Here is a 10,767-nt window from a genome sequence, read left to right on the forward strand (position 1 = left end):
CTAGTGTGTGTTGCTGACTGGCCTCAAAGCTTTGGCTGGGCATGGCAAGGCAGCTGGGGTCAGGGTCATAACTGTTTGCAAGATAGTTTCTTTCTGGAGGCTCTAATATAAGTGATGGTGAGAAGGGGAAGATAAAAGATCTTGTGAGTGTGTTGGGAGAAAAAAGAAATCATTAAAGCATTTTTCTGTCCCAGGAAAGCATCACACTTGAATATTGTCCCTCCTGGGTTACTAGCTAAGTTTTACATCTTGGAGGGGAAGATCATTTTGCTTTTTTACATCTTTTGTTTGTTCCTTGCTTCTCCTTTGCCTTGTGTTCAGCTTTGTGTTTGCAGGGTTCAAGCCCTTCAGATAGGGGTTGGATCTCCCAGTACCCATCACAACTGGGGCTCCCAGGTGTGCCCTTAGCACAGATGTCTGCAGCTGGTGGTACTGAAGGAGGGCCTGAAGTATCAAGTTCCTTTTTAACCTGTGGATGGAATGATATAGAGAGGCGTCTTAGGGAGATCTGAGAAGTGGTGGATTTAGCAAGAAGTGCTAATAAAGCAGTCTCCAACAATCTGGGTCGACATCCCTGGGCTGGAAGGAGAGGAGGCAGAGCTGCTGTGTTTAAAGTTGAAAAGTTTCCATGTGTGTGCTGTGTCAGGAGATGTGCTCTTCCTGGCAGGTTGGGGATCAACCTGACAGCTTCACTGCTCTCCACCCCTGAAGAGTCTTCCTTCCTCATCCTTGTGTGCCTTGGCCCAAAAATAAAGCTGCCACTGAATAATTTATCATACTAAACTTTACTGAGTTTTAATGGAGCCGAGACCTCACACGGTGAGGTAGTTGTGTTTCAGCAGAGTTGCTGGCCAAATGGCCAGCTGGCAAACTGAATCAGGGTTGGTGCTTCCTTGGTGCCCTGACATGAGCACGGGACAGAGCTGTGTAGGACTGCTGCTGGCCCGGGAAGGCTAATCACAGTCATGGTGTCTGTCTGGTGGTCCCATCCTGTCAGAGCATTTTGGAGGAGCAGAGAGAGGCATTGAGTGTGGGAGATTCACTCCCACTCTGAAGGGCTTCTGACAGTGCACAGTCCCTTGAGGGCGCAGGGAGGGGGTGAGAAGAGCAGCAGCTGGTAAAGAGTAGTGTCTTGCAAAGAGCAAGATGGTGTGCCCATCCGACTGCACTAGTAAGTTCTGCATGCCCCTCATGCTGCCCCTGCCATCTACCTGCCATGCCACCTCTTCCCTGTCCCAGGAGGGCTCAATACCATTGCCATCTTCTGCCCTTTGGGACCAAGGCTGCCATCACCACAGGGACTTTGTTGCAGGCCTCGGGGATGTCTGTTTCTGTTCCTCCCCTCCTGTGACCCATCTTTTGGTCCTTCCTTGGGGTTGATGTTCTTTCTCTGGCTTTGGTGACCCTCCCTCATGTGCCAGGCTTGTAACTCTTGCCAAGCTCCTGCAGCTCTTCTGTGGGGCAGGGGGACGCTGCTGTGCTGGCGGGTGAGCGCTGGAGAGGCCTGTGCCAAGAGCAGCTGCTGTGCTGAGCGGGGCTCGGCACGACCCAGCTCTGACTACCTTCCAGCGGGACAGACCCTCCTCGGCCAGAGCCAAGCACCGAGCCTGACGTACCTTGCAGTAATGAAATGTGACAGAGGGAAATCTAATGTTTGCATTTATGCCCTCCTCAATTATTCAGGGCTTTCAGCAGAGGCTCGCTGCCTGTTTTCACTTCTAATGAGAGCCTCTTTGCTGGGAGCACTGGCATTTGCTAACTTCACTGGTGCACGCACACGCGCCCCACCAGGAAAGCGAGCTCTGCTCATGTCAGTTTGAGGGTAAGTAAGTGGTGGCAGCCTGTGCACGGCTCTTGGGTTTGTGCTCTGGGGGGAATGCAGCTGAGCTGGAAATGTGTGGGGTTCTGCAGTTTTATTTAGCGCTTCCCTCCTGGGAAATTCTCCTTTCCCCCTCCACACTCCACGCAAGTGAAAACTCAGCAGTTGAGAGGGCACAGTTTCGGTTGGTAAGGTAAGCACTGGTTGGTGAAGATGCCAGAAGCAGGGTCCTCGTTGCAAGCCTGGCAAGCTACTTGCTCTGACCACTGCTGTGGTAGCAGCCGGGCAGGGTTGAGCAGGGAGGTGGCCGCAACCCTGTGGGGCTTCTCAGGCTGCAGTGAGACCTGTGTCTGAGTGCTGCCAATGCCCCTTGTGGGGCTGGAAAGCGAGGTGGGAGACAAGGTCTGCCTGGACTTGGGAAGAGATCCAGTCTACAGTTACAGGAGTAACCTCTTGAGGCTTCAAAAATGTCAGTAACTTGGTGTGACCCTGGAGATTCTGCCTGTGCTGTGGGTGTAAGTCAATCATCTTCAAGTGCTTTTCCAGCTACCTCCAGCACGCCGTTGGCATGGAGGGAATAGGGGTTTCTGGTGTATCAGCCCAATTCTCTTTGCAAGAGCACATGCTTAATCAAATTTAAGAACCAGGGTGACTATATTTTTCTAACTGTAGGCTGCTAAGGAGGAAAATGGCTGGAAATGCAGCATGCTTAGGGGTGTGATTCTGCCAGGTACCAAACCCCAAGCTGGGGTGTTTGAGCATTCAAGCAGCCCCCATGACTTCAGGATGTCAATGCTGCAGAACCTTCGGCTTGAGGCTTTAATATCCCTTTAAGAAAACTCCCTTTGAAACATCATTTTAACTTGCAAAATTCACAGCTGTTAATTTAAATTAAAAGGATTATGTAGAGCTTCACATTTCAGAGTAATACTCACGCTTAGTGCTTTTGTAACTGCCTTAGATGAGACTTAAAAGTAAACGTAGGTAATGGTTGGTTTCACACTCCGCCCCTAAAGTGACGCACGGTCTTCCAGTGCTAATTGAAATCTACAAAGAGAGAAGGGAAAAAACCCCACATATATATAACTTGAGGGCTAAGTGTGTGTATGAACAGTTCCAGCAGAAACGTCAGTACTCCCTCATGCTTAAAAAATTAAACATTGGGAAATGAATATTAATGATCAAAAGAACCTTTACTTCTGAGTCTTTGCCTCTGTGGTCTCTACATTACAATGGATATATTTTTGGCTACTCAATGCTGTAAAAATGCGAGGTGTTTCTTTCAGTATATCTTTCACAAGTTGGAGTGTGTTATTTGGGGGTTGAAAAAACCCCCACATTTACATCAAAACTTCCCAGGTCTTTTCTTACAGCATTTTATAGGCTCAGAGCACCATACAACCTCTTAATGGATTAACTGAGCTGTAACTAAGCCATTTCCCAGGATTTCTGGCTACCAAATTCAAGCCTGAAATTTCAATCATCAGAAAGTGTTTATGTCACCAAGATGGAGTCTTAAAACTGAACAAAGGGTGGCCTCTGTGTCCCCCATACAAGTCCACGGAGGGAAGGAGGGCTCGGAATGGACTGGAGCAGGGAAGCTGACAGCACTGAGGCAGCAGGAAGCTGCAGGCAGCGTTGAAGCAGTCATCTTCTGGCAGCAGAAGAAAACCCCAGGAGTGTGGCCAGTTATTTAACCTGACAGACTGTCCTGGGTAGTGCTCTGGTTTCTTCTGGTGTGAACACCGACCACCTCGCGGCTGCTGCTTGTCCGAGTGCATGAGGAAGGAATAGGAGTTGTGAAGGGGCTGAGTAAGGGTGTAGGGAGGGGCCTGGGATGGAGGTTTGCCCATCCCAGGCTGTCCCTGGCTCAGGAGTTAATGCCTTTTCCCCTTGTACAGCAGTGTGCCGTGAGCCTCGTCCCCCCCGAGCAGCTGGCAGCGGGCGCTGTCACGCCGGCTGAAACGCTGCTCTGATCTGGAATGGCAATTCCTGTTCTATATAAAAGTCAGGCAGTTCAGATGTAATAAGTCCTTTTCTAAAGGGAGCTCTATATATTATGCATGAAGTTTTAGAACCGAGAGAGAGGAGATTTCAGTTCATTAGAGTTGAAAACTCTTGCAAATCCCTCAGGCTTTGCAAAACCATCTGGCACGCGTTCCGCCCTGCGCTCCCTTCTGCCTGAGCTCTTGCCTCGTGCAGCCACTCTCTTCTCCTAATCTCTTTTGCCTTTGCCTGCCTCACATACCCCACTGGTGGGATCACCTCTCTTAAAACATCAACTGAAGGCAGCAGACAGGAGGTAACAGAGATGTTTGGGGGCCTCTGCCTGCATCAAAATGCCTAGTAGTTGGAGACATCGTAAGAAGTGCCTTTTAGACTGCGGTGCTTTGATCCCTGCCACTGGCCATAGAGCCAGAGTGGTGGTTTTGTTTTGGTGCATCACACCAACACCTGTTCGGTGTGGCTCACCCAAGGCAGCAAAAGCGCATGCCATGAGTCTGAACCACTGAGATTTGTTGTGAGTGTGGGGTTGCCATGTTGTCCATGTGCTCCCTTGTTCAAGGGGATGTGAAGAGGGAGCAGTAGGATTCCTGGACTGTGCAGTGGATCCAGCACTGTGGGTTGTGGTGGCTGGGGAGAGATGTCTCTGCGGCTGTGGTTTTGGTGTCTGACCACCTGTTATCTGTCTTCTTGCAGGAGAAGCTCAAGTACTTCCCTGTGTGCCTGAGCACCAAAATTCACCAGGAGGATGATGCAGAAGAAGGCCTTGGCAGCCTCCCCAGGAACATCAGCTCCGTCAGCTCCCTGCTGCTGTTTAACACCACTGAGAACCTGTGAGAGCTGGAGCAATGCTGTGCTGCTCTCCCAGCCCTGCTTGTCCTGGGCACAGCATTCCCTTCCCGGGGGCTGTGGTAGCTGCTTGCTTTCCTGAGGGTCTTACAGATCAGGCTCCTGAGAGGATGGGGCTTAGTACCTCTATTCTGGCTTCCAGCTAGCAACCATTTCTGCCTCTCACTTTCCCTTGGGTGCAAGGAGTTGTCATATCTGCCCATTCACCTGCTTTCAACCCAATGTTGCACTTCCCTGGCTTAATTTTTCCTCAGTCCCCTGTAATTTCTCTCCAGCCTTGAGAGCTGCTGTCACTCCTGCCTTCCTCTGCCCCATGTGCCAACCGAGATACTTCTCCTTCTCCTGGTGATTCCTCACAGCAACATGATCATGCTGCTTTAATGTCTCCACTGCCTCCCTCACTGCAGTCCTTTTAGTCCTTTTCCCATGAGGCTTTGCCTCGTTGTTCCTTCTGCTCATATTGAAGAGCTTATTTAACCCCTTCTTGAGCTTTCAGCTGCTGGACCTCCCTTCTCTTCTTCTGAGCCTTAGATTATTTCCCCTCTTTATCTTTCCTCCAAGACCTTGAGTGACAAGTCACTGGGAGAGATTGGTGTCCGGCTGTAGGATGTTTTCAGGCCAGATGGTGGAGAGAGCTTGGTAATGATGAGAGTGCAGTGGGGCTTTGCTTGAGGGTGACTGTGCGAGCAGAGTGAGGAGCTGATTGCCTCTGGTTTTGGAGGAGTGAGGCAGGTAGAGAGGGCTAAAAGGAGGAAACTAAAGGGCCCAATATGTTCCACCTTGGTGAGTCAGGAGGCCTCCACCTCCAAGGCCATCTTGGGTATGCCGTTTCTGCTGGCCTTGCCTCTGAAAGCAGCGTCACTGAAATACTTATCCTCTGCCTGCAGGTACAAGAAGTATGTTTTCCTGGATCCTCTGGCTGGAGCAGTGACTAAGACTCATGTGGCTCTGGAAACAGAGACAGAAGAGAAGCTGTTTGATGCTCCTCTCTCCATCACCGAAAGGGGACAGCTGGACCGACAGGTGAGATGCAACTGCTTCCACTTGAGAGGATCGTGCTCAGCTCCCTGAGAGGAGAGGGCTTCTGTAGGTAGGAGAATAGCTCCTCCTGGGGCTGTAGAGTATCTCACTTGTCAGAAGGACCTTGCCTCATTTTGTGCTTGAAATCCTGGTGTGAGGTTGGTGGGTGAGACAAAACTGCTCAAAATTGGCAGGTATTTGCTTAAGCCTTTGCTGAGTGATGTGAGAAGAGTGATACCAATTCGCCTTGCTGCTAGACCTCAGGGCTGTAGAGGAGTTTGGAGGCTCCATCTCTTGATCACATCCCTTGAGCTAACTCCTGAGCACCATTAGGAGCCTGAGGGTGAGGTGCCACTGCTGGAAGGTGCCTGGCAAGAGTTCTGACCTCCATCATTCCTAATGACCAGGCTGCCTGCTGCTGCAAACAGAAGGGCTAGCCAGCCTGAGCAAAGGGTTTGTGCTTGGTGTGGACAGAGCACGGGCAATGCAGCAGCCCAACTGCCCCAGCATGTGCCTCATCTTGTACCCAGCACCTTGTAGTGGCCATACATGGAGCTTTGCTGGTGCACAGTTGAATGTGTGGGTTGAGGCTGGGGAAAGGAACCTGGGAGCTGTTTGCTCATCATATTGGTCTGGAGGATACAGCAGTGTGTATAGTAAACAAAAGCTTTTATTCACGGTGGGCCTTCAGAAACTGGTTTTCCTATGTGTTAAGCACAAGACCAAACCTTTTTAACTACTTGGTTGTGCTTGTCCTGCACTGTAAACTTGGGAATGGTTCAGGCATCATCCTCTGGAGGAGGAGAGACTGGCTTATGTAGGCTGCAAAATTGCTGCATGAAACCTTCAGAAGAGAAAAGAGTCTTCCTGCAAGTAACTAGAAAGAGTCCTGGACTTTTTCTTCTTCCTGCAGCATGCCTTTTCCAAGCCTGGTCTGCAGGAGGTGGCCTCTGAGCCATGGGGAGCTGCCACAGGGGTAGAGCACAGAATTGCAGGGCTGGCTGATGAGCAGCCGCTGTACCAAGGCACACAAGCCCAGCGCTGACTGCTGCCCAGGCTCTTCCCTGCAGTGCCCTTGCGTGCTGCACGGGAAAGGAAGCACACAGTCACTGCCTGAGCTTTTTCTTTTGGGTTTTTTAGGTGGCTGAAAACTACTTCTATGTGCCAGACCTGGGCCAGGTGCCCGAGATCGATGTGCCATCCTACCTGCCCGACCTGCCCGGCATTGCTGCCGACCTGATGTACAGCGCTGACCTGGGCCCCGGCATCGCCCCGTCCGCCCCCGGCGGGGCCATCCCAGACCTGCCCACCTTCAACATCGAGGCGGCGGAGCCTCTGCAGCCAGGTATTCCCCGATCCCAGCACCCTGTGAAGGGCGAAGGCAGGGATTGCTGGAGGAAGGAGCAAGGCAGAAGGTCCCTTGGTGGGGATCTCCAGATGGATGTTGGAGATGCCTATGGCTTGTCCTTAGGCCCGAGTTGAGGCTGCAGGCTGCTGTAATGCTGGGCAGAGGCTGGGCCTCTTACTACCTTCACCCCCAGCATGGCTGGGCCAGGGGAGGCAGTGGGCAGGCACTGGCCTGGGGGCAGCCTGGCACCATGCCCTTGTGCCAGCAGGTGCAACTGGGGAGGGTAGAGGAGGGGAATCCCAAGCTCTGTCCTGGCCCAACAGACTGTGGGAGATGCTGCCCAGGGCGGGCTGTGCAGTGCATGCCTGGAACTCTGCATGCCTCTGGCTGAGGCAGGCCGAGGTCTGAGCTGAAGCTCTCCTGGTGCTGTCCTCTGGGACTCTTCAGGTCAACTTCTTTCATCTTTCAGACCTTCAAGACACTGAGCTCTTGCCGCCTCCTCCCCCACCACCTCCTCCACCGCCTCCTGTTATGCCAACTACAGTGCCTCCCCCGCCTCCCCTGCCCCAGCCCACAGCCCCTGCAGAGCCAGCCCGGACGGCGAGCGAGGAGAGCGGCCGTGCAGTGCCTGCAGGTAAGGGCCAGGCACCTCACACCTTCACCAGCACAAGCTAACTCAACCCTTGGCTTCAACCCATGGCCCTGGTTGATTCCCCACGGCTTCCCAGGCCCCCTGGCAGAGGAGGGCGGCCACTTGGTGCCCAGAAGCTGGCGGGGTATGGGAGCAGCCCCTTCCTGAGGTATTTGGCTGTAGCTGGTGCCTTGACCTGTGGCTGCTGCCTGTCCCTCCTGTCCTTGCAGCTTCAGTCCAGGGAGCCCCGAAGGAGGTGGTGAACCCCTCCACCGGGCGTGCCAGTCTGCTGGAGTCCATCCGCCAGGCCGGGGGCATCGGCAAGGCCAACCTCCGCAGCGTCAAGGAGAGGAAGCTGGAGAAGAAGAAGCAGAAGGAACAAGAACAAGGTGCTGAGGCCCTTCAGCAGGACTGATCTCCCTGGGTGTCTGCCCCGGGCTGGGCACGTGTGGGTCTCTGGGGTGAGGGGCAAGCCAGGAGCACAGGGAACATACAGAGCAGACGGTGGTCTCTCCTCCCAGGCTGGTGCAGGTCTCGGGTGTTTACCACACAGCCAAAGCTCTGTGAAGTCGCTAAACCCCATCTGCCAGAAGGCTGTTGCTGTCCTTGACAGAGACCTGCTGTCTCAAGGCGTAGGTGGAAGCCCCATGTGTGCTGCACAGGGGCAGATGTGCCAAGGGAGCCCTGGGGCCAAGAAGGGCAGGGCAGGTGATGTGGGTGGCTGGGGAGGGTGCCATGGAGCTGCTACAGCAGCAAGGGCCCAGCCCATCTCACCCACCAACCACTCCTGTATTGCCCCAGAAGATGCCATTACCCTGTGGTGCCCAGTGTTCTGACCTAAAACTGGACTATGGGGAGCGATTAGGGGTGTGACAAGATTACATGTTCGTTTGGGGATTTTCCTTTAATCTGAAGGCATTATTGCAGAATGCTTTTGCCATAGTGATGGTTCTTGTCTGACATGTTTTGCTCTGTTCCAGTGAGAGCTACGGGACAAGGAGGAGATTTGATGTCAGACCTCTTCAACAAACTGGTGCTGAGGCGCAAAGGTACCGTCCTGCAGGGTGGGCCACTCCTTCCCTGCCAGGAAAGAGCTGGAGGTTCTTCCTGGCACCTCAGCTGTGTCAGCCACAGCATTAGAAACCAAGAGAGATGCTTTCCCCAGCGAGTGTGCCACGGAGGGGCTGGGAGAGGCTTCAGAGAGTGAGCAGAGGAATCCCCGCCTCACCTCCAGCTGGAGGACGTTGTGTGTCCAAGAGGCAGAGGATGGACTCTCAAAGCCACCTGTGAGGAAGGGACCTGTGCCTTCAGTGCTCCCCTGTGGCGGCACTGGAGCTGCCCCAAGGCATCAGGGCTGGTGTCACTCCTCAGAGCCTGGCACAGGCAGGGGAGGGCAGGGACTCGTTCAGGTGGAGCTTTAGTTAAAGGAGCCCTGGGAACAAGGCTGTGGCATTTCAGCAAGAAATGGTGTGTTTTTTCCCCCCTCCCTTTTGCAGAGCCTCAGTGCCCCCAGTGTCACTCACTGGTGCTTTTCCTTCCCTTGCAGGTATTTCAGGGAAAGGGCCAGGAGGCTCCAGCAATGCCGATGCTCCTGGAAGTCCCGCTGGTGCCTTTGCTCGGATGTCAGACTCAATACCTCCCCTCCCACCCCCGCAGCAGCCTGTGGGGGAGGAGGATGAGGATGACTGGGAGTCATAGCTGGACCCAGTTGAGTGGCAGTGCGAACCCCCGGACTCTTGCACAAAGCACGTTGCAGAGGGTGGGTGCTGGCAGGCCAGGGGGACTCTGTCATTCCTCTCTGAGGAGCAACAGCAAGAGGAGCTAACCACTGCTAAGGTTACAGTTACCAGGGAGGGTTTTTCCTCTGCTGCCTGCTATTCTGCACTCCCAGTACTACATTCCATCTCCAATGCAGCTCTGGCTGGCACAATAAATCCCGCCTTAGCTGGCGAGTGGGGCAGCCTGTGCTCAGAGGATCCGAGCTAGCATTGCTCCTGATTGGAAGGACTCTGCTAATGGGGTGGGGGTGACTGCACAAGGCTCTCTTGCAGGCAAACAGCCCTTGCCTTGTGTGTGTCCTTGATGCTTGCTTGCTCAAGCTCCCATTTGCTCTGCTGTCGTCAGAACAAGCGTGCCTGTCCCAAACTCCTGGTGCTCTGGCACCTGTGGTTTCTCTTTTCTTCCTGGCTAATGGTGATCCTTTGCCTGCTGCCATCTAGAAGATTTCAATAAAGTTGAAGGAAGCAGCATTGCAGCCTCAGCTTTGGCAAAAGGGAAAGCATGCTCCATGAAGAACTGCCCCTGCTCAGCTCTGGCCTTCCCCAGCCCTGGGGTTGGAGGCACCACCATCACAGGCCCGTGCCCCTGCTCCCGCCTTTGGTGTGCCTGGCAGGGGCTGCAGCAGCTCAGGGGGCGGGAGACGCACACGGGAAGATTCTCAGAAGCAGATGGTTTGTTCCCCGTGGGGCTAATTAACATATAGGGAGTGGGTACCAGCTCTGTGTCTAATTAGAAGTTCTTCCTTGCTAGTGAAGAGCCTTGTGAGAGGCAGCATCCAGCTGCTGAAACTGGCAAGGAGGCAAAAGAAGCTCCTGGGAAGAGACTTGCTCAGGCTGAAAGAGATGGGGATGGGTGTGGGATGCCACAGCCATCCCCCTTGTTAGCGCTGCCTCCAGCACTGACCCAGGACCTGGGAAACAACCCCAGAAAAGCTACACTAAAACAAAAAAGGTTTCAGTCTTTTCCACAGGAAATCACTTTGAATTCAAAAACCTAGGCAGTGAAAAGAGCAGAGCAATCCTGTGCCTAAATGCAATCAAAGGACGAGTGCTGGGCTGCATTATGGTCATGTCTTTATTCCCCTTGAAAGAATGAACGGCTCCTTGAATCTGCTGACTGCTAATAAGAGAGAAACGCTACCCACCAGCTGCCCTGAGTCTTACCAGTCTGGCTGTGTCATTCCAACACGACACAAACAGAGGGCCTGGGGAAAGCTCATTGTTTTCCTTTGTCATCAAGCCCCCTGCACTTGGTGGTTAATGGGAAAAGGCAGTTGTGTTCAGTCAAAGTAATGATACGTCTCCATACTTTAACGTT

At 53.3% G+C, this 10,767-nt stretch overlaps 1 protein-coding gene across 3 annotated transcripts in view; it reads left to right on the forward strand.

Moving 5' to 3' along the window:
• The window catches only part of WASHC1 (WASH complex subunit 1), a 45,905-nt gene extending 35,985 nt beyond the window's left edge, over positions 1 to 9,920 (forward strand). For all 3 annotated transcript variants that reach the window (XM_062010299.1, XM_062010294.1, XM_062010307.1), the window contains 7 exons: positions 4,520 to 4,656; positions 5,560 to 5,695; positions 6,833 to 7,037; positions 7,510 to 7,674; positions 7,902 to 8,060; positions 8,652 to 8,720; positions 9,218 to 9,920. In XM_062010299.1, the coding sequence (XP_061866283.1) occupies positions 4,520 to 4,656; positions 5,560 to 5,695; positions 6,833 to 7,037; positions 7,510 to 7,674; positions 7,902 to 8,060; positions 8,652 to 8,720; positions 9,218 to 9,369 (1,023 nt within the window). In that variant the 3' untranslated portion in view covers positions 9,370 to 9,920. The remainder of the gene's footprint in view (positions 1 to 4,519; positions 4,657 to 5,559; positions 5,696 to 6,832; positions 7,038 to 7,509; positions 7,675 to 7,901; positions 8,061 to 8,651; positions 8,721 to 9,217) is intronic.
• The last annotated feature ends 847 nt before the right edge of the window (positions 9,921 to 10,767 follow it).

The sequence above is a fragment of the Colius striatus genome, chromosome 1 (genome assembly GCF_028858725.1).
Source record: "Colius striatus isolate bColStr4 chromosome 1, bColStr4.1.hap1, whole genome shotgun sequence".
Classification (NCBI taxonomy): Eukaryota; Metazoa; Chordata; class Aves; order Coliiformes; family Coliidae; genus Colius; species Colius striatus.